The sequence below is a fragment of the Symphodus melops genome (assembly GCF_947650265.1).
Source record: "Symphodus melops genome assembly, chromosome: 22".
Classification (NCBI taxonomy): Eukaryota; Metazoa; Chordata; class Actinopteri; order Labriformes; family Labridae; genus Symphodus; species Symphodus melops.
Genome location: NC_136712.1, coordinates 3496725 through 3524436, shown reverse-complemented (window position 1 = coordinate 3524436; position 27712 = coordinate 3496725). Strand labels below are relative to the sequence as shown.

Genomic DNA, 27712 nt, shown 5'->3' with positions numbered 1-27712 from the left:
CCGCTTCGTAAATGTCACCTCTCCCGTCCCCTCCGTTGTCCCTTTAGCCTGGGCCTTAGAGATAGATTTTGTGATTTCTGCCAGATGCATTAAGTTTCCCCCCTCTCGCGTTGGTGTGTGAGCAGTCCTACAGGTGAGTTATTATCGAGGGAGAGGCGCAGCGCCCTCCTTCACCTTGAGACTCCTGCTGCAGCAGAGCGACAAAGTGCTGGCGAGGGGAGGGGCAGGAGAAGCTGTCTGCCGTTTGATTGATGGGTGTATTTTGAGAAACATCCCCAGCAGAGCACGCCTGAGGCCTGCACATTGAAAGGAGGATTCAAAAGGCGGTGTGGCAGGTGTGTGACGTGTGCATGCTGAATTAGCTGCTATCGAACGCGTCGCGTTCTTGAACCGCATCCCTCTGATAAACCGAGTTAAAGCTACAGTGAGGACTTTTTGACGGGTTATGAAACAAACACTGAGGCCTCTCGATGACCTCTCAAAGCAAAAAAAAGTCCATCACCGAAATCAACCTTCTCTTTATTTACTGATCAATAAAATTGGTCCAACTCTTTAACAACAGCAGCACATTCATCAGAAGATGGATGATTACGCCCATCTCTACCAAACAGATTGACATCAAGCAGAAACGCGCGTCAGTGTTGTTTATTTTTTTACACAGCAGGCCCCAATTCGCCCCAATTCGACTCTAATTGAGTTAGAATTAGAAAAATGTAATTAACCTTAATGCATAATTTTATCTAATCAACACGAGGCTGTTATAAAACAAACCACTTTGCATAAATATCCTTTTTTTTAACATCTTAACAAAAGGGTCTGATGAAGTCACCCTTTCTCTGCTCCGATCCTGACACTGTGGGCGAGAGCTGAACTTTTACTCCAGGAACACCGCAGAGGGGAAAGTGTGTGTGTGTGTGTGTGTGTGTGTGTGTGTGTGTGTGTGTTGTCCTGTGCAGCTGGTCGTTTTTTTTCCAAATAGAGCGTGCCAAATAACGCAGACCTTGGGAGGAGAACGAGGAGAGAATAAGTGCCAGGTCACAGTTCAATACGTCTCGTTCTGTCCCTGGAACGTCCTGATAAGCTACAAGCTTCTGAGTTCGACTTTTTTTTTTTTTTATTCCGCAGCTTAGCTATTGTCTGCTCGCACCGAGACAGGGACTTTGGGGACTTTGCGGTAGAGGGAATATGAGGACATGCATTTCTCAGACCGCGCAGGTGCATTTAACAGGAGCACAAAAAAAAAAACCCATGTTGTGGAATAAACAGGAGCTCATTGAAATGGAGCATGATACACCAGAGGAGGCTTCTGTTGCCAGCGAGTGACGCAATTCACTGATTTGTTGTCGGAGCATTGACTTTTCCTGTCACTGAAAAGATGTATCGGCGTTTAAATTATCTTCTTAAAGACTCGAATCAAGAATATCTTCCTAATGGAAAGAAAATGTACTCCAGGTGGTTGTCAGCTGGTCTGCGAGGTGAAAATCAGAGTAAATCTAAGTGCATCTTAAAGGCTGTCAAAGCATGTGCAGTTTAATGACTCTAAAAAGATCATTATCGCTGAGCTTATAACTTCTCCTCAGGTGTTGTTAGCTTGTTGATTGCATTGTTGAAGCGAGACCGTTCTTGGCCAGACTTCCCCCTTCGTCTTAAGTTTAAAAAAAAGTCCAGATTTTTTAAGGCTTCGACAGACTATTTAGCCAAATTTCCCTGTAGCACGAGGCGTTCATATTGTTCCCACATGAGTTTCATCCACAGCCACCTGCACGCTCTCTCTGCTGAGTCTGTTTGCCGTCCTGGTGGCTCTTCTCCTCAGCGGCCCTCTCGTGCCCAGAAGGGTGCAGACTCTGTGGAGAGAGCGGCATGCAAAGCCTCTGCAGTCTGCCTCCACCGGATGGCAGTGTGTCCGTCAATCCTCCAGAAGTCCCTGGTGCTTCGCCAGCTTCCTTTCAGAAGCCTCCATAATGCCGTCGTCCCAGGGCACAGTCAGTTCTATCCGGACAAGCTGTCTTGAGGCCTCTGACAAAAATCCAGTTTGCACAGTCCAGTAGGGTGAGGCGTCCCATTTCCGGGGGGGGAAATGGGACGCATCAGAGACACAGGCTGCTACACACTACCACGCAGGGAGCTCACCAGAGCGGTTGGAGGTTCAATGCCTTGTTCAAGGGTACCTTGGCAGTGCTCGGGAAATATCCTGGCACCTCTCCAGCCACCAGACCAACCGGTCCATATTATGGTCCACATCAGGACTTGAGTCATGGACCCTCCAGACCCCCACCCAAGTCCCTCAGTACCGAGCTCCTGCCGCCCCTTTTAATGTACTAGTGTCTACTCTTCTAATGGAAAGTCATTGCAAAGGTTGTAAAATGTGACTTTTAGTTTTTGTCCATCTTTTCCCTTTTTTCTTCTGCTACATAATATTTATCCATCAACAAGCTCAGCACGGCTCTAAAATAAAATTACATCTGACAGACCGGTTAGCATCCCACGGAGCAAGAAGCCTTGTTTTTCTTTTTACGGCTTTGTTGATTGCACTTCTGATTGTGACAGACAGGTTTTGTTATAATCATTACACAAAGTAGGGGAGCTGTTTCCTCCTGTCGACGGGAGAGGGGAGTCAACTTTATGAATCATCAGGAGAAATGAAGCCCGTTTATCGGCACTTTCGAGTCCCCGGAAAAGATGACGCGACGTCACAATCAGTCCCTTTCAGGGGTTAGTCGTGGCTCCTGATAATAACGATCGTAACAAGGATTAAACGATTGAGGATTTCAGCTGCTTTTTCACACTGATCATTTCCTTTAGAAAAATAGGACAACCGTAGTTCCATGACGGAGACGAGAGAATGCTGTTATTCGATAGGACAGTGGATAGAGTAGGAAACCAGGAGCCACAGGCCGGACTTGAACCCAGGCTGTCCCCTTGGAGGACTATAGCCTAACTGACTAAAATGTGACTAACACTAATCAGTGTTGTTGTCTTCAGACTCTAAGGTTCAAATAGCACGCAGAATCAACACGATAGCATTTGAGGGATCAGAAGGTTAGCTTCGGTTTCCACCTCTTTAGAATCTCTGCAGATCACCCCAGCGGACCTGCAGCCCCGGATAATCTTCAAATAAATGGCTTCATTTTTCCTGCAAAGACCGCTATTTATCACCTTGAACATGTTGGAAATGGACTTCACAGGTGGTCCGGCCTGTGTTCATGTTCAGGTGAGCAGGCAGGCAGAAGGTTTGTGTGTCCCCCCGCTCGAGAAACACAGCTGAACTAAAACACTTCATCTCATCTGGCGAGGCTTTATGTTCGTAACGGCTCCGCGCAAACACGATCAGATGGAAGCGAGCCGGAGATATTAAACATCGTCTTTTTCACCAACACGATGCAGATGTAATATTTCACTTTATTTGTTTAGATTTTGTCGAACTCAGCAGCTTATTACGCTCTCCATTATGAGTCGGACTCTAATATAGGAGTGCAATAATAAACTGTGGTTGACGCTATTAAGTGATGAGTTTATGTGGGATATTCTACTGAGACTTCATCAGAAAGGAAATAATAAATCTGCGTTTCCTCCAAAGTGTTGAAGATAAAAAAGTTTGCAGCTGATGTCAGCAAAGTGTATTTACATCTTTTAAGTATTAATGACATGACACTCTTTCCAAATAGCAGTTTTTATGCATTATGTTTTATATAATTGATCATTTACAGACATTTCATGAAGAAAGTTCCCAAGTTTGAGGCCATTTTTTGAACTTCTTTCAGAGTTTTCGGGCTCAGCTTTCAGTGTGAGGTTTGGATAATAAGGTTGGACTCTGCTGGTAAACAATGGGCTCTGTAGGAGTCTGATCCACTTCTCACAACCACAGGACAACAATTCTGAACTCCTTTCATTCGTTTGGAAATCTTGATATTGTTTATTTCACCCGAGCCTGACGCCAATTTAGTGTTTTTAGAGCAGACACCTTGGAGAGTGGATTTTATGCCCATATTGACCAGAAGACATTTCCAATAATGAATCAAGCGGAGGTAGTTCTTGAATGTGTGCTGCATTCGAAGGTAGATTGAAAATGAAAAAGTGCAGGATCCAACAGAAAAGAAATTACATTTTTGGTGTCTACAAAAGGGCTGGAGGTGCTTTCTGCAAGAATAAAAGAACGCATAAAGGAAAGAAGGGCAGGAAACAGAGGTTTCAAAAATAGCCAGAGTAGAGATGAAACGAAGAAGAAGAAAGAGAGATGGATGAGGTTGAGCTGCACAGGAGGAAAGAAAATGTGGCAAAGAAGTCAGGATGCCTCCTGCTGGCAGTAAGCGGCCCTCCACCTGTGACTGCAGGACGGAGTCCGAAGCATGACGAGGGGTCGCAGACACTTTCCCCCCCCTTCGTTTCAGGGCTCCTCCAGGAAGAGCTGCCATACCTGGGAATTTCACACCGGCTTGACATTTCCTTCCTGGACGAATGCAGCGTGGTATCAATAAGCAGTGTGGCTTTATGTGGCACACACACTCACACTCACACACTCACACACACTGACTCTCTGTATCCTTGTCCTGAGGAGCAAAGCGCTCCACTGCAGGCTGCCGATGGAGAGGTTATAGACGGCACTCAGAGGGGCTAAACAAAAGAGCAGAGTGAGGAGACAGTCCACCGAAGTTCAGCGTTTATCAGCACAGTGATCAGTGAAAGAAAAAGCTTTTCATTGTGTGTGTTAGATCACCTTAAAGTCAACCTGTAGCTTCTGCTGGAGAGCGGCCCACCAAGCTATCGGAGTAACCATCAGAGAACAGTGATCACATGTAAAACCAGTGGCTGTGGAGAAGAGTCAGAGGACGACTTCAGCGAAACAAAGACTACAACAGATACATCAATGATACGAAGTCAAAAACACAAAGGCTTTTTTTTTACAGAAATGCTCCAGGCTTGTCGGAGCGCTCTGTGGGAGAACTTATTAGTGACGGGAGACAGTGAGGGAGTCCAAGCACTGACAGTTTTATTTACATGGAAAAGTTGCATCGGTGAAGGACAGAGAACAACATCAATATTGCAGAAACAAGGAGATTTAAAGCGAGTCGGGCCGGGGATGAGCTGGAGCTAACATTAGCTGTGGGGCTAATGAGCTTTGAGCTTGTAGGCGTGTTATCTAACTTTGGATACAGCTGTTGTGGAAGGAGGCTTTTTTTTGCTGAGCTCGAGCGCAGAGTCAAAGTATCAGTCTTTAGTGTAACTCTGAAAGTGAAATTGCTGCACTTTCCCTTTAAACGCCTGGCTTCAGGTAGACAAGTGCAACTCTGCAAGAAACAGGAGCACGTTTTTCTTTCACTCTTGTGTTCTTGTTTGTAAACCATCTGATCATCTCATTGCTTACATGCCGATTTAATGTCTTAACCTTCCAGGATCATCTTTTCATGTTGTTTTTTCCGCTTTGTTAGTGGACTCCATCTTCCCTTCTTCCCCTCTCTCTTTAAAGCAGACACATTTTCTGGCTTCCTTCAGCTCTTCTGCTGGACGTTGTGATAGAAAAGCTTTTTATTGGAAGGCTCCTGAGCTACACGACAGCCCTTTGATCTTCTCTATACAGAACGTGTGTGTGTGTGTGTGCGCCGCTGTGCAGAATCACCAAGAGAGGTAGTGTGTGTGTGTAAAGTAAGTAACACAATGTGAGTGTATGTGCATTTGTGTGTGGCGCCCAGTAAAGGTGAGAACATGAAACACTCTCTTTCATATTTAATGAGTGGAGATGGGGCGAAGAAATGCTGCACTGTTCACAAGAAGGATTCCCATGGGCTGTCAACCTGCTGGAAGCACTCGATTATATCACTCAAAACTGTGTGTGTGTGTCTGTGTGGTAAATATACATTTTCATGTGCAGAGTTTGGCAAAAAAAAAAAAAACCCCAGTGTGTCTTGCTGAAAGTTTAATCGTGTGCTTGGAGGGGATGGGGGCAGGGTTCAGAGCAGCATATGGCACATGCACGAGCGTTGTTTTGATACGTGCACTCTGAGTGGGAGGACATAAAAGGATTGCAGTTCAAGGAATGTATCATAAATAATGTGTGATCATGGACTGTAACATGTTTGTGTCGAGTACTCGATTCTCATTGGTCAATTACAGAATTCTGGGGGTCAAATATTTCTCTGTTACAGACCGTGGTCAGTAACGCAGACACTGATCGTTTTAAAAAGTCGGGTAAATTTGATGATTTCAATTTGAATAGTCGAGGAACAAAAGAGACAAAAAGCTGCAGGCTCGGACACAGACATCGTGGGAAGTGAAGATGGCACATGAAAGCAACAACCACAATTTCCCCCTTGGGGATTAATAAAGTATGAAAAAACACCCCAATAAAAATAAGAAAATAAAAATTAATGAAAGACACCTTCAACAGAACACGATGTGGGGTCTAGCGGTGTCGAAAAGATGGCTTAAAATAGTCCCACAAACTCTGAATATATGAATGGTGAAGGGAGACGAAGTAAACAGGACTGCAGAAATCACCACTACACCGTTCAGTCTCACCACTGTCAGTCTGTTGGCATTTTCTTTTTTTCATGAATCTCATAATGTGTGTTTTTTGAGTGTTGATATGGTGAATTTAGCCCTCTAGAGTCTTTAATCAGAACTGCATCGTGTGGAATGTTTTTTTTTCTTCTTCTTCTTGGCAGGGATCTCATTTAAAAGAAAAAATACCAATTATTGGGATGCTTTAATTGACCAATCAGAACGGAGAACTTAGCACAGCCCTGTGATAAAGCCGGACACGGTTTGAAACTGTCTGTGTGTGTTTTTCTCACAAGCTGCAGCCGTGTTGTCCTCGGGTTCTTTAGCGCTCACTTGGGTTGCTTCCCTCTCTGATGAGGAAACATTTTCTCTTCTCTTATCTCTGCTCTCATCCACATTTATTTTCACACTGTCGCTAATCAAAGCTAGTCTGAGTCTAAGCCAAGCTGATCACGCTGTCCCCGAGGTCCGTGCTACATTCAGCTCAGATGCTCCTTCAACAGGAGCCTCTCACACTGTGTACCCAAACTCATACTGAATGATCACGCCATCATGCTAAAGCACTTCTCTTTATTTACAAATGGGCTTTACATGCTAGTCGCTCCTACAAACTACAGGACACCGTCTCGAAATACTCTGAAGATAAGACGTTCTGTAAGAGATGTTGGCGAAGAAAAAAGAGGAGAGGGCAACATTGAAACGGCCGTATGACTGATGAGTGTCAGGGGTTTGAAGATCAGCTTTGATCAGTGGAACAAAGGCAGCAGTCCAGTCCACATGCAGGAAGAGGCTGAGGGAGCACAAAAAAAAAAAAACCTCTGACTTTGCTTTCAAACTGGGTGTTTGAAAAAGTTGGAGGGCACTTTGGAAATGCCATGTCAAAGTTATTTACAGTTTCTATGTTGATTTTATTCGTCTGCAGCTGTGGTCCGGACTGAAAGGTTAAATATGCAATGTTTAAAAAGTTCATATAGCTGATATTAATAACTATTTGTAGTGTTTTTTTATAGAAAAGAGCAAATCCCCAATGGGTGTGTTGATCCCAGCTCTTTGTTCACACGGACCGGGCGGGGCTGCATTCAGATTATTTAAGTGTCACTCAGAGGCTCAAATGTTTCAGTCCGATATCCAGTTTGTAAATTGTGTCATTTTCAGACCCAATATTATAAGATGGGATCGGTTCCATGATCTCTCATCAAAAGTAATGTAACCAGAAGAGAGACAGGAAAAAGGCTTTTCCTGATTATCCTGCTGATTAAATGGTTATATGATGTATAACTGTGTTACTTTGGAACTTGCCTCAGGATCTGATGAAAAGCAAATCAAATGGAGTCTCATTGTTTGGTGTCATCGAACAAATATGCAGATTTTTCTCAGTGCAAACACGACATCTTGAATCTAAGCTTTGACATTCAGTCTTTCCGTGTGTCAGTCAAACTCTTCCCACGCCATCCTGTAATTGACTGTTTTGTTCTGTTTGTCAGTGAATGCATTTAGTGTTGTAACATTTGCAGTTAAACTGTTGAACACAAACACAAACATGATCCAGCTGATAACGTAAAGATCCAACACTCTCAGGGTTTGAGCTGTTAATCTATGCAGAGTTTCTACACATTTACAGCATGCAGAGGAAACCCAGCATAAATATTTTGGTAACACGTCACAATAACGTACAAAAAAATGTGCATAGTTAGTGGGAAACAAACTAACGTTTAGATAACTACTAAATAAAGCAGCGATAGTGAATCACATGTTCTGGAGTAGCTCATGATTAGGGGAACTCTACCAGCTAACCACTAAGTAACCATTCATTAACCATTAAGTAACCACTAAGTATCCATTAAGTAACTATTTATTAACCATTAATTAACCATTAATTAACCATTAAGTAACATTAAGTAACCATTAATAAACCATTAAGTAACCATTAAGTAACTTTAAAACCATTAGGTTAACCATTAGTTCCTTGTTTTACAAGCACTATGGATTGATCATCATCTACCCATTAACTAATAGGTTAAGTTGTAGTTAATGCATCATTAACTATGCAACAATTTGAGTGGTTTATCCAGCATTATTATCCGTTAAATAATCATAACCTACTCTAGAACATGTGATGAAGAAGTACTAACTATTGACACATTGCTTACGTGCTTAGTTTCCCATTCATTGTCCATTAACTATGCAAAATGTCTGTTCCTCATTGTTAAGTGTTAGCAATATTTCACTCCTTCAAATTCAGCCCCTGAGCTTGATCAATATTTGATGTTATTTAGTAACTTTTTTGATAGAAGAGAGATGTATTTGATGTGCAGCTTTAAAGAGTAAGTAGTCTCTTTAAATCAGTCACTGTGACGAGCTGCTGCGAAAAACAGTCGTGTTTTCATCTCGTGCCTCGTCTCCATTCAACTTTAATGAAAAAAAAAAAAAGGAAAATATTCCCGAGCCTGCACAGAAAGATCAGCAGTCCCTCTGCGCCACATTTCATTGCACCAACAAGTTCCTACTAATTACCTACAGAAGCGATGCTGTACATGGATCCCGTCACAAAGATGTTAACATGCAATTATATTTGTGTTTCATGTGTAAGAAGTTGCAGTGCATGATCTTAGTCAGTGTACAAAGAAGGAAGTCGGCTTTGTTTTGAATAATGTAGTTAGAGCGCCCTTTAAATCCTGAATCTGAATCTGCTGAATTGGAAAACTTATTTCTCTCAATTAACGATTCAGTGACATCAGGGAGATTTCTGGTGTAACTGAGGTGGGTCTAAAATTAGACACATTAGACACATAAGACATTAGACACTATTAGTGCACTGATTGACCAGCTACTGACCAGAGCGTCTGTTCAGCTGTCATCACTGCTCTTGAGTATCTCTGATTCTTTGCTTGTCTTAGATTTACGAATGAGAAGCATGAGTTTTAATATCACACACCGCAACAGAAATACTAACATGATGGAACAAGCACGCACACACACACACGCACACACACATCTGCAGTATATTAGTGTGTGTATCATTGTGTGTGTATAGGATTAAATCATCTTTCCTTAGAGTCCACAGGTGATGACCTCCACAGCAGGTTACAGCGGGTTCATCCTGTTCATTTGTTGGCCAACAATAAAGTAACCCCACAACTGCGTCCACATCAAACGCATGTTTTATGACGTGTGTGGGGGGGGAAATACGAGGAGTTTTCACGAGTTTTCTGCAAATGTGAAAGGCCTTTACGTCTGCATGTAAGGTAGAACATTTGCTGAAATGCAAAACATTTCACATAAAAACAACTTTTAATCAGCTTTTAATGGAGTCACTCACCTCTCTGACTCTGCAGCTTAATGGGGCATCGTTCCAGCAGACTTGTAACCAATAAATAACACAAAATAATGACCTTTTTTCTGAGAGCTGAATCATGCAAGAAAACCTGAGAAACTAGAATCATTACTTGCATTAAAATGATGCTGCTCCATTATTGTACCATGCCAGATCCATAATTTGCTGCAAGTTCTTTATTTATTTTTATTTATTTTTGCAGAGCTTCCTTATGGCTGGGAGAAAATCGATGACCCCATTTACGGGAGCTACTATGTCGAGTAAGTCAGAGTGCATCTTCAATATGTAATTGCTTGCTTCTGATGTTCAGCGCTGCTGTGTATGTCGTATTCATCTGGTGCTGCAGCGAGGACGCAGTGGCTCCTTGTGTCTGTGTCTCGTCTGTTTGCAGGAGGGGAGACGTTTGTTTGTGCTTCTTTTGCTGGAGCTGCTCCCGCTGCATCCACATCTGTAGATCAGCTCATGAGCAGAGATCTGTCTCTCTTTATCTCCCGTACCCACAGCTTCTGCTCTCCACTGTCCCCTCTATTGAACTGCGTGTCCCTTCCCTGCTCTGAGGTGTCATTTCTCTGGCTGGGTGCTCACTGCGCCTCGGGACGAAGGCACAGCGTGGGATCTATTTTTAGACAGACAGCGGGGAGTGATTCGGCTTGACTTTGCTTAAGAAAACCTCTAAAATGACACTTGACAGCTAATAGGCTGTACTCCCCTCTCGATGTGTTATTGTCTCGCTTTGTCGTCTTTTACACCCAAAAGAAAGAAGCCTCCAAACCTTGAGATTATGTAACTGTGGTAAAATAAAGTTAAGCTGTTTTGTAATTAGCACCAGTGATACTTGGGTGCCCATTAAAAGATAAGGAGAGCAGAAGGGGGAGATGGTGTTTATGTGAGAGCACAATGCAGGGTGAGCCAAGTATCTAATGACGACTAATTATTTCACTCTGGAAAATTACAGCATTTGTAGCCAATGACGATCTCCCCCACTTTCAAACTAAATTAAGAGCGACGTGGGACTTTAAAAGAAAATCAGTGTTTCATTCGTAGGTTCCCTCCCAGTCACTGATTCACACAATTCAGCTCAGCAGAAGAAGAGCTGAATGCCGTTCGAAAAAGCCCAGATTCAGCCGTTTGTTCTTTTTCTTTTACAGAGCAAAGCCATTCTGCGGCTCCGTTACGTAATGTGGGGGACCGAGCGTTTAATTAATCATCACAGCAATAGCTGCTGTAGTGCCAGAATATTTTAGATCTGATCTTTGCTGAGAGGGTGGCTGAGTTAAGTGCAGAAGGGGAGAGTGAAATCTGAAATCTTTCCCGTGTGCCTTTTTTTTTTTTCTTTCATTATTATCGTAACAGCCATATAAACAGAAGGACCCAGTTTGAGAATCCCGTCCTCGAGGCTAAAAGGAGACTCCAGCAGCAGCAGCAGATGCAAAACCAGGGTCTGTCCTCACTGCCCCTTCCCACCATCTACAGAGGTAAGAACACCTAACATACTAACATGTGGACTCAGCCTACTCATTTATTACAACAAGAGTATGTAGTCATGTTTAGTTTTTTGTCTTTATGTCCTTAGAGATGAAGTGAATGCCTCTCAAAACCATGTATGTAGTGTTTTTAAGCTGTTTTTGTCTGTTACCAGCACCAAATGTTGACATTTTTTATTACATTTTTATCTGAGCTATTAAGAAATGATGACATATTTGTTGTAGGAAATCAGTTTATTTCGTATAGCACCTTTCATAAAGTGAGCTCACAAAGTGCTTTCAAAAAGTAAGACCGTAACTGTAACAACAATAAAATCATAAATAATGAACCAAAAAAAATAGTATTGAAAAATGGAGCCAACGTGGATGTGCCGTTCCTCAAGGTGTCCACTTGGGGCGGGCTTAAAAAAAGACCTTGAAGTCCAGATAACACCCATTAAATGTCGACTATGACAGTAGAATAAACACGCCTGGTACAAAGACTCGTTATGATTTATTTAAGGGCATAGCTGATCTGATTGACTGGCCGGCCTGATGTGGCTGTTTGTCAGGAGGCTTAATGCCCGCTTCTTTGCCCGTTGCTGGGTTGACCCAAAGTTTGTTTGAGACAGCATTTCCAATATGGCGGCCACCGGCAAAAGTCTTCAACGGTCTGCTTCAGAAGCCGATGGGTGACAACACTGAAAGGACGTCCATGTATTAACAGCATCATGTCGCACTTTAACGCAGTTTTCACATCTTTACACACAAACATTTAAAAAAAAACAATCTCAGATGAAAATAGTGGGAATAAAAAACTTCACTCTCTCTACTTAAGAAGAGAATTCATGCGCATATGTTGCTCGGGTTGCTATGGGAACATGCACAAAGGGGTTGCAGCATTTTTTTTTTCTTGTTAAAAATGACTCGTGCAACTGTTTGTCTGTTTACTAAAAAAAAACGTCTGTCAAACAGCAGGAGGAGCAGCAGCGTTGCGAAGAGTCTGATAAAAACACGTGTCGGTTGTATAAATAGTGAACATGTGGGTTTAAATGTGATTCACTGTTTTTTTTAACGACTGGTATGTTGCTGCCTGATTCCAGTGCCACCTCTCCAGCAGCAGTAGAAAGCTCTACTAGAATAAAAAAAAACTGTCTGGACTGGTGAAGTGGAGGTTTGTTGCCATAGTAACGTAGTAGTCCACGAGTTGGGAGCCTGTCTCCGTGGTTACACTCTGTGTACACTCCTGTGAGACTCTCTCTCTCCTCCTCTTCCTCCCTTCTTCTCCTTTGTTTTATTTTTCTCCCTCCAAACTTTTGATGCCAGTGGAGGATGCCAGGCCCTGTTCCACCCTCCCTCGACCTCCCCGTTCCCCCCTCGTTCAGGTGGGCCCCGTTCCCGAGCGCTGCCACAGCCTCGGCGACCTCTCCCGCTCGCCCACTCAGGGTCGCAGGGCGGCTTCTTACACTACATCCTCCTCCGCCAACGTCTCCCCACTGCGGCGTGTTCTGACTCGGCGGATGAACATGTGCCCACACCAATACCAACACCACAACCAGCAGCAGCAACCACTTCACACCTCCGCCTGCGCTGTGGTACTAGAGCAGCCTGTCTGCAGCCCCGTCTCCCTGTGGCACTTTGTCAGTAAGTAGGCCAAGAGAGACGCAAAGGAGGCTGACTGCTGCTCTCATGGCTGCCCCGCGCTCATTTGACTTACAGTAAGCATGCAGGCTCGCAAAGCAAGCTTCTCCCTCGAGGCAGCCGAGGGATTTATGTGACGAGCGTGTACCATGACATGTCTTATTGGCTGGCGTAAGCAGGCAAAGAGTGTAATCACCGAGTATGTGTCTGGGCCAGCGATGGCAAACAATGAATGTAAACTAGCACGCTAGCCACGTCTCATTTCCCTGGCTAGGTGGAAAGATTGGAGACTTTGTAAAGTGTGACTAAGCTTGTTGGCTTCGATTCCTCTCATTCCTGCACAAGGAGCCCCTCCTGCAGCTCTCCCTCCTGCCGACATCTCCCAGAATTCCCTCTTCCAGAGATCTCCCTCTTCTTCCCTAACCCTGTTGAACATCTTCTCTTCAGACTTTTCCCTGATTGACAGCATGTCATCTGCCGAATTTCTACCGCTTGGGATGGAACTGAAGACCTGCACAACTGATGCTCTCTGCACCCGTTCTGCCCACCAGACCCCAGCATGGGAGGAGAGAAGTGGATATAAATGTAGCACATTTGCGTGTAGCAGGAGGGAGATTGGAGTTTTACCTTGCACGAGAGATATACCGTTGAACAGCACCTGCATCCTTGAGCACCACAAACGCACCTCTGACCAAATTAACATCAAACCCTGCCAGTGTTCCTGTGGCTACACACTTGTTTTCCTGGAAAAGCTTTACCCATGTCCCCACCCTGCGAGCATCACCCCCTGCACCAGCTTTATGATCCTTCAAAATGTTTGCTGAAAGCCTGTGCAGAATTAGCTTTGATGTTTGCTTAATTTGAGTTGTTTTATTTCCTTTTATAGAGAAGCCGCTGTTCACTCGGGACCCCACACAGCTAAAAGGCAGTTTCCTGTCCACATCTCTCCAAAAGAGCAACATGGGGTTCGGCTTCACTATTATCGGGGGCGACGAGCCCGACGAGTTCCTCCAGGTCAAGAGCGTTATCCCTGATGGGCCTGCCGCAGCTGATGGGAAGATGGCCACAGGTAAGCCTCAGGCAGACTCACAAAAAAAAAACATTTAATTACTTTTATTTATCCAGAAAGTTTCTTTAGGCACCTGCCAGCATGAAAGTAACACAGAGTCACAAGAGAAAACACAGGGGCAAATGAAAATCCTTCACTTGTAGCTCAATCGATGAAAACTAAAAAGCCACTCAAAGAAACTTTAATTGCTTTTTTTTTTTATGACGATATTTCTCATGAAGAGTGGCTTGCAGGCATCTCATCATAGGGTTACTTAAAAGGCAAAACCTTTTTTTTTTTTTTTTTTTTTTTAAGTATAGAGGACAAACGAAATAACTGCAAATGTCATAAAAAAACATTTCTTAGGAGTTTGGTTACTGCTGTTTCTGGTCCATTCATAACCACACACATAAGCACTACTTTTCAAGGTCCTGATTTTTCCATTTTCATTTTTTCACTGCAGTGTCGAGAGACAAATTCATAGCAGCATGGACAGCATATATGTAGAACCCTTTTTTTAAAATGCACGTGGCATATGGCACATGCATACATTGTGTGTGCAGGTGCAACTTGCTATACCAGCCCTGTGCAGCTTCATGCGTGTGTATAAGTGTGTGCACATAGTGCAGAGATTTGTTCCATCCATTTATCATAAAGAGGACTTTATGAGGACCATAACTCCTGTCTGTGGCCACATGGGAGTGGAACTGCAGCTCACATGCGCGCACACACACACACACACACACACACACACACACACACACACACACACACACACACACACACACTGGGACAGGCCAGCTGTATTAAAGGTCAAGGGAATGGAGCTGGATGTTTTTTCAGGACTCTCAGCATGCAATGATGCTTCCATCGGTATACGTTGGAGAAAATGTGGAGCTTAGAGAGGTCATTTATCATATGTAAAGTCAGCTAGTCGGTGAGGTTTGCTCTGAATAAAACAACAAAACACTTTTGAATTCTTCTTTTACATAGTAGCTTTGTTAAGAGACTTCTCTCAGAGCATTTAGTCATATAGTGGTGTTTTTCTTAAATGTTTTGGTGCAGCAGTCTAAAATAGATTGCTTGATGACTAATAAAGCTCGTCCTGACAATACAGCCTATAAAACATTTTGGGTGTCTCATCCCCCTCCTCTCTCATTCTCTTAGTGTTCCCCTCCATCTTTCATGTATTCTTCCCCCAGAAATAACTGACAAATCCCTCTCACATCTCTCCTATCCCGTTTCTATCTCTTTTTGTCTCCTCGCTCCCGCTCCCCCCTTGAGCTCGTCTCCATCTCTATCTCACCACCACCCGACTCCAACTCGCCTGCCAGACTTTGTGTCCTACTTCTGCAGTAGCAGAGCGAGCTCGATCACAGTAGCTCAGATGAAATCCAGGCCTGCGGAGGTGTGAAATTCCCAATTCCAGATAGATAATTTGTGCCGTTCTCTCCTTGTGACCCCTCCTGGCTGTACCCTCTACTTGACGAAACAACCAGGGACACATGTACTTATTGAGAAGGGTTTTATTATTAATATTTGATTGCTAATGCTGTTTTTATCAGGACGGACAGTTTCTTTTAAATGCAGGATTTATCGGCTGTAATATTCTATGATTTTTGTGCAAAACAAAGCTTAAAAAAAAAAAAAAAAGAATTATTTTGAAGTGCAGAGGCTTAGATTTGATGCCAGAGGCAACATTTAATTTGAAATTAAGTGGGTTTGTTTAAACAGTATGTTACAAACTGCAGAGTCTTACTGCTTCAACACTCATTCAGCAACAAGGCTGTTTGCACGGAGCTAAATCTATAAACTGTATATTCTCATCCGATAGACATTAACATTTTTACTCACACATTGTCATAGTTCATTTAACATTCAGTACCAGACAGTAACACTGCCTAAAACCACACGTTCAATATTATCCTTTAGGTTTAGCTTAGCTTTATGATGCTGGTAAATTTCATTTAATAGTGTTAGCATTAACCTATTTCAACATTTTAAAGAAGACTCTGTTTTCTGTTGACATTCGTCAATATCAAGCAGAGCTATTTTTTCAGACACATGTAGAAAAACTATGTAGGCCTTCCTTTATGACCAACATATCAGGCAGCTAATGATAGCAGGTTTTGTCTGTTCCAGCAAGCTAATAAGCTAATTTTAGCCTTATGGCTGTTGTTGTCACCTGGCTTTTTAATGTGTCTTGCTCATTTATCCCTTAACCAGAACTCAAAGACATTTCTGAAGGAGGTACTCAATGCTGCTAAATGTTGAACAAAAATATTATCATATTGCATTACAGTAAAAAAAACTAACCACTTTTTTTTCACTTTATTTGAATTTTTTTATACTTTGGAAAAGGCTTAAATATGACCTTGAAACCTTGAAATCACACTCTTTATACAGCCTCATGCCTGCTGCTAAAGCATGTGAAAAAAATCCAAATCCTCACAGACCTGCTGAGCCATGGTTTCTTTTGCAGACATCATAAACTCTCCATCATTCAAGGTGTTGTTTGTGAAGTTTTTTTTTTAAGACATCCTCATCATTATCTTCATTATATCTGCCTGTCTGGTGTGACAGTGATGCATTTTGGATGACACTTGGTTGCACTTTTTTTTTTAGCCTGAGACAAATTCATAAATACTACATGCACACAAAAGGGTTGCAGTCTAAAAAAAAATCGCTCTCCCTGCTGAGATTATAAACTGCTCTGCTACCGTGGCCTTGTCTCAGCAGGGCTGCAGAGACCTTGTGTTAAGTCGACAGAGTCTTGAACACAATCATTAGCTGTGGATGAATATGTCATAAAAAAAATATGCAGGGATGGGACAATGAAAGATGAAGTTGGAGCAGCATGGGCCTTGGTCTCAGAGAAGTGTGTTTACTGTTAAGGTCAGTGTTGTTTAGAATATACAATAAGACTATTTAGTGGCTGTGAGTTGTTTTACTTTTGTTGTCCATTTCACCGTACCAAAAGCAAATAATAAAGTTTGTCATGGTTTTTGTTCGCTCCCTCTTCACATACAAGCATACACGATAAAGTGGGTGGCTATATTTGACATCATTGTTGTTTTTTTTGTTGAAGTTGAACCTCTCAGTCTTGTTGCATTTAATTCTTGGTCATAAAGTATGTGATCTGCGGAGATATGGAGGCCAGGGCGAGGTCACAAACACCTTCATTTATTTTCTGCCAGTGTGCTCAACTATTGATTCTGACACCAGCTCTCGAGGCAAATGTCATTAGAGTTTACTCAGATTAATTAAAAAGTCCCTCACGTCACGCTGCCTCAAGGTGTGAGCTGGCTTCCAACACCTGCTTAAAAACCTGGAACAATTTCCTCAGACACAGTTTACAATGAGACAACATTTCAGTGATATCTTCACTCCCATTTACGCAGGCTTTTGTTGCCCTGAGGAGGCAGCAGCTCGGCTCTACTTCAATAATCAAATCAGGAAATCAATGCCATGTTGTTTTAGAAAAAGTGTCATTGACTCGGTCATTAGTGCCATTATAGTTTCCTGCTCACGTTGTGGGAGAATTTGACAGGATGGAGCGGCTGGTTAGCAAGGTGAGGGCCAATCAGTGAAGCACGTGCTTTGCTTTTTAATGATTAAGGATCTTTGTCTTTCACGTTCTGCCTTCTGCATACACACACTCTCTCTCCTCTCTCTCAAGCCAGCACAACAACTATTCCTGCAATTACAAAAATAATTGTTTTCATTATCAACTCGGGTAATGTTGTTTGTCAGACTTTCAAAGTGGATCGTGCCTTGTGTTTCCACTTGGCCAGGGCTTTGGTGCCTGCAGAGTTGAGCACAAACACTATATTTAGTTCTGTGGTCGAGACTAAGATAAGCCTTGCTGTGGAGCGTTTTTGTGTGGGAACATTTAATTGTCAGCTTGCCTTTTATATCTACAGTGCATGTAGTATATTACAGCAAGCGAATAAAACACTCAGGCCCATAAATGGCCAACATTTCAGCCACTTGTCATCTGCACTATTTAACACTAGAAAGGCAGATAAGGGCCTATCTCCTTTAATATTTATCCTTAGGAATGGTTTATGGAGCTGTACAAGAATAGCTGCAGATTCGACACATTGAAACTCTCATTCAGGTTTTCTTTTTCTGCTTTCATAAGAAAAGTAAATGTGTACTCGTTCAATTACTTCTTCGATAAGATATCTACTACAGCAGCTGCTAGAAATACGTGAACCCTTTGTGCTTTTAAAAGATGGGACACAAGCGTAAATCTGTTTGCCTTTCTTCGAGAAGGGCGCTCGTGAAATGGGTGAAATTCTGTACAATATCACGGCTGTCTCCATTACCCCCAACGCCCTCCGCCTCTGTCCTCCAGTGTCATTCTTCCAATCGTTAGATTATCTCTGCGGCCAACGCGCGAGCCCTCACTGTTCAGCCTTTTCTCTCAGCAAATTGAAACATCAAAGCTGTAATTAGAGACGCGATATAATTTCCTTTTCCTGTTAATTTAGACACATTTTATAATCAGAATAAACGAGACCTGTGCCCAAGAGTACAGGAGCCCTGAAGGACAACAGAAATGTGTCTGCAATTTGCAAGCAACAATTAAAACATGCCCCAATATCTTTCTGTGTGACGGTTGGAAGTGGTGTGTGTGTTAAATGCCAACGTTATGAAATAAACACTAATTGTACAACATTAGCGTTCCTGTGTGGCGGTAGTTTGGTAGCACAGTGGTTATTATGTTTATCAAAATGGTAAAAATGGGCAGAATCCTTCCCCCCTTTCCTGCTTGGTCTGGTCTGTTTTGTAAAAGGATTATACTTCCTGCCATTACACCTGATCATGATGTTTCTTTCTGATCTGTTTCCCGCAGGTGATGTCATTGTCTACATCAATGACGTGTGTGTCCTGGGCACCACCCACGCCGACGTGGTCAAACTGTTCCAGTCTGTTCCAATTGGTCAGAGCGTGACCCTCGTCCTGTGTCGCGGCTACCCGTTGCCCTACGACCCAGAGGAAGCCGGAAACACCAACAACACCACCACCACCATCATCTCCCCGCTGGGCATCATGGAGCAGCGGCCCATCATGGTGAACGGCAGGACTGGCTACGACAACTACCTGGACTATTTATCCCGCACCGCGCGCTATGTCAGCGACCCCAGCCAGGAACCGGTCAACGCCCAGCAGCAGCTGCTCACCCCTCATCCCGGTGACACCCACTTAGACGGCTCACTTCCTCCCACCACTGGAACCACACCCCCTGACAGCGTCTCCATGGCGTCGTCAGGGGCCACCCAAGGGGAACTTCTTACCCTGACCATGGTGAAGGGAGTGGATGGTTTTGGATTCACCATCGCGGACAGCTCTACGGGCCAGCGAGTCAAACAGGTGCTGGAGCCTCAGGGTTGCCCTGGTCTGTGCGAGGGCGACCTGATTGTGGAGATAAACAAGCAACTGGTGCAGGGATTCACTCACACACAGGTGGTGGAGCTTCTTAAGGAGTGTGCGGTGGGAGCTGAGACCTGCCTTGTGATCCAGAGAGGTGGAACAGGTAAGAGCGATGGCTGAAGTTGGGGGTTGGTTTGAAAGATCAACACGAGTGCTTTTCTATGATTATCGCTAGTCTTGCATCGGCATGCCTTAACATCTGTTTGAGATATGCAGATGCTCTGATACAGCTGAAAACGCTATCAGCAAATATTCCAATCCACCGATCTGACGACATGACTTAATAATTTCTACTTGACCGCTGCTATCTGTAGCTTTTGTTTTAGGACAGTATGGAAGAACTGATTCCAGGGTCTTTTATTTTGTTTTGAGCTGAGGCAACAATATAGCAGTGACCTGTCAGTGTGAACACAAAGCTGAGAACAACAAACCCCAGGGAGAGTTTGCTTATTAAGCCGTTAAATGTGTGTTTGCGACTGCTTTGGTCAACACAGCAGGTGAAAGAGACTGCACTGTTTGAAGCTGCCTGCTTTGTTTTTCAGTTTAGCATTTCGAAAACATTTGTTGTTCCTCGGGATCTAACGGGATTGTTACTGGGCGTCACATATTCAGGCATCTTAATCGCTATCACAAAGGAAGGAAATGCTAATGGACTCGACGTGGCTCTCACCTTTTTTCATGTTTTAGCTGAATGTGGTCCGTTGTAAAGGCTGCAGAAACCTCCAGTATAATGCACTCCTGTGGTTTCTCACAAAAGCTGTCTGATTCACGGGTACTTTCAGGTGCCTTGCCTAGAAACCCTTTCTTTTACTCAGGCAGAAAAAAAGAGCTTTTTCTTCTCTTTAGCTAAGTACATCTCTCTCTGTTCTGCTCACTCAGCCATGCCTCCTACTGGTCAACACTACCCTCTGATTGAAGGCAGTGCTTTTTGCAGTGATGTTTCCACTTTTGATTTCTTTTTTGTTTTTGTTGAGTCAGTTTCATATGTTTGGCAAATTTTACCTTCCCTTTTTTTTTTTTCTCCCAGGTAGGAATAAAAGCCCCCAAAATCAAAGCATGTCAAAAGTAGCAGGGATTTTTCGACAAAGGAAAAAACACTGGTAGACTGCAAATGGCTCTAAAGTGCTCTCTACCCTGTGTTTTTCTGAATGTGTGGCCCTGTGACAATCATAATTATGCACTGCACTCGGTCGTGAGTCACGCAAGGGGGGGGAGGGGGGGGGGGGATTGCGATTTGCAGAACAACAGGTAACTTTTCTGCTCTGAGCGTGTGCTTGAGTATGTGGACGTGAGTGTGTGAAAAGGATCAAAACTTCGGATATCCTGTCACGGCTTCTTTAATGCGTTCCGTGGATCAAATGACAGACGTTTTGTGTGATGGTGCTGTGATCTGCCTCTTCTTATTTAATGGTGGAAGTAGTGCAGCATATGCTGGCAATGACTTAGCCAAAGCTTCCATGTCGAAGATTAAAACGTTGGATTTGAATTAAATGTAGAACAGCAATAGAGGCTCTTCATCAGCCCCGCAGATAGGATCTGTCTGTGAAACCTTGTTGCTAAATGCTGTTAACATTTCCCCTATCTTTGAGTTTTTGGCCGTTCTTGATTTATCCTGGCATCCTGTTAATGGTGACACGTGAACTTTAGCACTTACTCTTAATTCCTAGCCAAGCCAGCTGCATTTGGGAACAAATGATACGTTTGCTTTTGTGTGGAACCAATTTGTAGTTCTGTGTTTTGCCTCTTTGTGTTGTGTAATGTCACTTACAAATCATAATGCCAATGCCTGCTGCCCCAGACACCACTGAGACTTCCTAACAAAGGTCAGCAGCATCCTCTGAATAGATTTACGACCATCTCTTTCTTTATTACGCTGCCCATGTCTGAAATGCTAACAAACAGGACAGTGTACATTACCAGACTCGAGCTGAAATGATCACATTAGGAGAGGACACCTAATGATTTAAAGCCACTACCTTGAAAATATTATCAGCAAACCCAAAACATGCAAAAAACACAAAATGCTTTTCATGGTTTAAAGATTCTCCGGTCTGTCAATTTAAACACAAAACCACAATAAATGTCCGCCATCTGCATGCTAAGCTAATGGCGGGGCCCTCCCACCATCTGCCTGTTTTCTTCATTTGGGAAGGTCAAAACAAGCTCTCCCATTAGGATGGCAGGCTGTTAGCCTGCGGAGAAAGTGACAACTTTATTTTCATTACATTTTTCATCTGATTATTCCAAAATTGGATATGACTCGGCGACGCTTCACAACAATACACCAGGGTGCCGTGTCACATCTGGTGCAGCGTGCTTGCCGTTGACATGACGAGCTGCGGGTGCGAGAGGTGGGGGGAAAAAAATGCTGTCTGTGCGTCCCAGTCTGAGCTGAAGGCTTCATGACGCCACATAGAGAACGTATGTGGAGAAGTGACAACGAGTAAGGTTGGGTCGTTCATTCATTGGAAATGTTGGTTTGTGATTTAACCAGAAATACACATTTGTCATTTTTGAGAGACGACTCATGTGAATTGGCATTCTTGCCACATTTGACTGGTAATTATTCCTTAACAGTTTGGATATGTTGTGAATGTTTGTTGCTAATTATGACGTGATTGTCACCACATAAGCAAAGACAAACGTCTCCTTGTGTCGTTGTTGGCGCCCTCTGTGTGAACAGAAGTCTATTCCGGCGTCAAATCCACGTCATTTCATGACATTTATCGTTCCGAATGTTTCTCTTTCTGCGTCCAATTTCCAACTCCCTTCATACTTACTATGTGAGACTCCAAGCGTCGGCTGTGAGACTTGAGATCGAGTCGATTCTCTCTCCCCGCCCAGCTTCCTGAGAGAAACCAGCTCCAAGCGTTTAGCCGAGCTATTACCCAACGTAATAAAACTGTCACCACGCTGCTGAAATGATGTTCCACCACTTAACAACACGATTTGCCTCGCTGCTTTGGACCACTGGACACTGGCCACACAATCTAATTGAACTGGCTGTTGCTATTGTTAAGGGCTTTTGCCACCATCCAGTTCAGCAGAGTGATAGAGGCAACCGACTGATATCAAACACCAAGCCACTGTCACGCCTCCGTCTCTGGCACACGCTCCAAATATTTGCCAGTTCAGGACCGGGGGGGCAAACAGCTCATCACTTTCAATGAAAACACAATCTGAGGCAGAGGATTTAACAAGCACCAGGAGCTGACGAAGATTAAAAGTATGCCAGTGTGCACATTTCTGCATGAATGAACTTTTTGGAATGACTATCCCCTTTATTCTGCAGACAGAGCTCGCACCTCTCACTATCTGGTCTCAGTGAGAGCACACACACACACACACGCGCGCGTGCACACACACACATCGAACTTCCACAGTTCACCAACAAAGTTATATCTATGTATGTATGGCTCCGTCTCTACGCTGATGACACACTACTTTCCAACATCAGAGATCACAAATAACTGGAAGGAGCGCAGATGGGCTTCATCAATAATTACAAGTCTTTCTCTCGCTCTCACACCCACATTCAGGAAGAGCAAGAAAAAAAAGATGGGGGAGTTGGAAAAGTAATTGAGAAGTGATATGAAAAACGTGAAAGAAGTAAACTGCTCGATGTTGTCATGGACACAGGAAAGAGTAAATATACGTGCGCACGATAACAGATAACTTTAAATCTCAGCGAATAAAAGAGGAAGACACGAGGAAGCTTTCGGGCTAAGTGGGAGCCTGGGGGCAGACATGTTTTTAGAAAAGAGAAGTAAAGTTTTTGTCCAGCTCAGTCATGTGATGGATTGGTAATTTAGCTGTTTCAGTTCTGTGATAATAACGTCCAGCTGGTCGTCGGGCTGAGTGCTAATCTGGCTTCATCTGATGTTTCAGCGTTGCTTTGATTCAGTTCATTTCTTTTAGCTGTGAGAAATAATCATTAAGTAGCTTATCGGATGGATACGCTATGGTTGGATGTTTTTTTTTAGAGCTGAGGTTATAAAGCTTTGTTTGACAGCTGCTGGTGGAGATTCATTAAAACAGCTAGGGTAAACACAGGGGTTTATTTTCTCCTTTTACTTCTTGTGTTGAGTACACCTGATCCCCCAAAGTTCTCGTCATCCAAGCGAGACATTAAAGAGAGCAGACCACCGATTCACCAGCTGAAGATTGAGCCATTTATGAGCAGACCATCCAGCAAATGAAGCGCCATTAGCTTCAGAGAGCCCACGCTCAAATGTGCTTCAGATATTTAACCGTCCCTTAACGTTCAGATTGACTTCTGAGCCATTTTTTGCCAAACAAATGGGCAAAAAGTCTGTCGTCCCCAGTAATTATTGTGTCTATGTCTGTGTCAGTGTCAGCACATGTACGTGTGTAAGTGTGTGTGTGTGTGTGTGTGTGTGTGCATGGCAGACAGCCTCATTAGCGGCTATCTCGACCATTAGCGCTCCTCGCTGCAACACCAGCAGAGACCCAGCGCTGTAATTAGCTGCAGAGCTCGTTCACATGTACTCTCACTCGGCCGTTTAGCTTCTTCCATCTTGCCGCATTGCCACCTGCCTACACACTCGTACACACTCTGCACCGCATGGTTTGATTCACACAGGTTGAACGCACACCTACACGACAGCCAGCCAGCCACACACTGCCATGGTCTTATTCGTAAACATCCCAAAGCTGTCTTCTACAAACAAACCCTCCCACACACGCACTTATGTAAACCCAATTTTTGTCTGAAGTAATTTGCGCATTATGAATCAGCTGTCTGTGCGGACCTTTCACCTCGGATTGCTCGTGTGCACATTGGTGACCAGAGGCCGTTTTAAGAACCAAGAGAAAGTGTAGAACAAAACAGAAGGAAGGAGGGTTTGATTCAGTGAGCCTCCTCAAGCCTCCCGGGGAATCAGTGTGTAACTAGACAGTGATTCATTGCTTGTGTGTGCGTGTGTGTGTGTGTGTGTGTGTGTGTGTGTGTGTGTGATAGAATAGTTGGAAACAAAAGGGAGGAAGAAAGAGAGAGAGAGAGAGAGAGTGATGAGTTCGGCTCTCTGCCAGTAGATCGCAGACTGTCGGCCGTGTTCACACTTACAGCTCTGTCCCCGGCAGCTCCAAAACCCGCCAGGGATCAATATCCAGTCCGGTCGTTCCTGGGAAGACAGCCAAGCTTCTTTGTGCAGGACGGCCGGATTTTGGAGATTAGATTACAGCAGGAGTAGAAAGGGTTAAACACATTAAATTTAGAAAGAGGCAAAAGCTCCAGGAATGCAACTAATTGTTATTTTCATCATTAATTCATCTGTTTATCGAGATAAATGGACTTACCATTCCAACTTCAGAACGTCCAAAAGTTGCCTACTAAAAAATTTCTGAGATTCAAAAATGAACAATTTTCTTTTGTCAAGCCAAGTGACGGAAAACCCAAAAAATCATCTTCATGTTCTGCTGAAATAAAGGACATGAGAAGCAACAAGTTCTGACTTTTTTAAGAGATGAAACCACTGACTGTATGTTATTATGAACAGCACAACACTGACTCCACAGGGTTCATGATCGAGGGTTTGATCCATGTCGATGGAGGAAGTGGGGTTTAAGTCCTATACTGCAGCCAGCCAGCAGAGGGAGCTCCAAAGAGTTTGGCTTCACTTCCAGCCTGCTGTTTCCCTGTCCATCTGAATGTACAGCCTATGACTAAAAGCAGCAAACATTTTACATTTCTATAATTACAGTAATAGTTCAGGATGATTTTTCTCTCTATGCAAGCATTGCAGCGTCTCTTTGTGTGTGTAAAGATTGAAATCACTTCCTTGCTTCCCAGTGAGAGCTGGATCACAGACTGATATGTTACGATGTCGTGAGCGTAATGTTTCTGCATGTTCATGTTTTCAATCATTACTTTAGCATGCTGCTCGACTGAAAGGAATATGAAGCTGTTTGAATAGGAGTGAACAGAATCCGTTTTCTGCTGCGTGTGTGTGTGTGTGTGTGTGTGTGTGTGTGTGCGTGTGTGTTGTGTGAAGCTGCCAGCCTCCCTCATGAGCTGGAGATATTCATAAAGAGCTGAAAGATTCAGCACGCTGTTATTCATTCTGGAGTCATCACCGTCTCATTTGAATAATTGAAGGGCTAGTATTAGCCTCTCATTGTGAAATTAAAGAGATCTGTGTTTTTTGAATGGGCGACAAATGTGCTTGTGTGTGTGTGTGTGTGTGTGTGTGTGTGTGTGTGTGTGTGTGTGTGTACACGTACTTAGTTTAATGTGTCGCCCACACTGTTTTTTAAATCACTTTTCTGTTAAATCAGTGAATCGGTGTTGTCCTGTTTTTTTATCTTCTTCAGGTCAATCCCATGGAGATAATTAATTCAGGATTTGAGGCGATAATCAAACTTGAACATTTGAGTTTTCTAACTTTTCGGTACAACATGAAAGAGTCGGATCAGACCGGCTCTATTTGTTGCCAGAGGAAGTCGGACTCGGCGCTCGCGGAGCAGGAAAGGCTGCATGGAAATAACAATTCCCAGTTCAGATCTCTTTAATGGGACGTTTCGGGGCAGGACTTGAAAAGCAGACTCTTCTTACTCATCGGTACCTGAAGCTGTGCCTAATGAGGCGGAGGTGAAACACGTCTGCAATGATATGAATCTATGCATTCAGGGACTGTTTACCTTCTACTTTTAGAGCATGAAAGAGTGAGATTAGCTTCCTTTATTTCCACAGTTTGATCTGCCTTTTAAGTCAATCCGAGTTAAACGCCGAATAAATGAACAAAAAGAGATCAAGTCAAATCTTTAAAACATTCAGTTATTTTCATTTGTCGAGACGAGGTGTTGTCATGCTCGTCAGGGTTATTTCTCCAGTCAAGGCAGGTCATGTTGGGTTCATGATGGAGCTGAACGATAACTGGATGGACCTCTGTAATTTACTTGAAAACAACACCGCGGCCCTGAGCTAAATTTAGATTAAATACATTTCTGCAAAGGAGACTTTTTAGTGTGAGCAGTATGTATAAATAAGGACTCAAATATTTGTTTTTACATGAGCTATAATAAGCTTCTAGTAGACTATATTCATGTTTTTTGTTGCGTTTGTTTGTACTGTCCTGACTGTCTATCTTCCCACAAGGGTAGTACAGTAGATGTTCTTTGGTGCATGACTAAAGGGTGGCACTTTCAGAAGAACAGGACACCAGCGAGCTTAAATTTGGCACCAGCGACTTCCCGTACTTTTTCTGAATCCCAGCTGACAACTTGGATTCACTCAGAGGGCTTTCAGCACCTCGGACAGCTCCTTTCACTCCCTCCTTCTCTGTCTCCCAAGCGTCTCTCTCCTCGCTCTCACCTTCCTCTCTCAACTTTTAGCCGTGGGGGAACTCTGACACCCACATCTGACTTCACGTCCGCTGCTCCTGAGTTAGCAGTGACGGCACCCCGAGGATCACCTGGGTCGCTGATGCCTGGTAGTGCCCCTCGCATCTGTCTGTTCGACTCAGCTCAGGTTCTGTCACAACTCCGACGACTGCTCTGTTACTTAGATCGAGGTTTACATGTCTGTTCTTAGCTGCAGTCATGTTCAAAATAGATTTGGCATTTTTCGAGTTTTACAAAAGTAAGTGTTTGTTTCTATATTTGCTTTCTTTGGCTGAGAGAAGCTGACAGTCCGACAACAAAAATAAAACTTTCTGTCCTTGTTTGTATTGTTTTGTTAATTTCCACATTGTCACCGTTCCATTGTCGGCTCAGTGAGATAAATGTGTTGTTGTATTTTTTTACAGTTGGATTGGAGTCTGGCCAGGCCAAGACTGGGAAGGCTGGTGCATAATTCGATTAGTCAACCCATAACTCGATCCCTGCATTTGCATACGTTTATAGCCGTTCAGAGGGGAGAATGTGGCAGCAATTCAAAGGCTGGAAGGAAAGGATTTGAATCACAAAGATGGAGTATATACATCTCTCACATTTCTCTGTGAATCTCACTCTATGGGAATAAGGCTGAACATATGTTTCATTACTCCGTTTGTTTTGCGCAAACTGATGTCAGCTGCCTTTGTTCAGCTTTCATCTCGTTCTTTTTCTTCATAAACAGCAGAAACGTGTGGCTCGGCTCTCTAAAGGTCAAAGTAAGATGAATGCTGAAGTCAAAGGAAAACATATGCCCTCTTTCCTAATCTGCGCTTCATTACAAACTGAAATCACTTCATTGTGCGGCACAGTCATTGTGAAGCCACTTCAGTGAAAGTTGTGTCTTTGTCACAGCTGTGGCCCAAAACAGATCGATCGTAGATCCAAATAAAGCCCCCT

At 43.5% G+C, this 27712-nt stretch overlaps 1 protein-coding gene across 6 annotated transcripts in view; it reads left to right on the top strand.

The window, feature by feature from the left end:
- magi2a (membrane associated guanylate kinase, WW and PDZ domain containing 2a) overlaps positions 1-27712 on the top strand; it is a 228380-nt gene that overhangs the window by 173944 nt on the left and 26724 nt on the right. For all 6 annotated transcript variants that reach the window (XM_079335271.1, XM_079335274.1, XM_079335273.1 and 3 more), the window contains 4 exons: positions 10032-10089; positions 11183-11304; positions 13820-14002; positions 18843-19523. In XM_079335271.1, the coding sequence (XP_079191397.1) occupies positions 10032-10089; positions 11183-11304; positions 13820-14002; positions 18843-19523 (1044 nt within the window). The remainder of the gene's footprint in view (positions 1-10031; positions 10090-11182; positions 11305-13819; positions 14003-18842; positions 19524-27712) is intronic.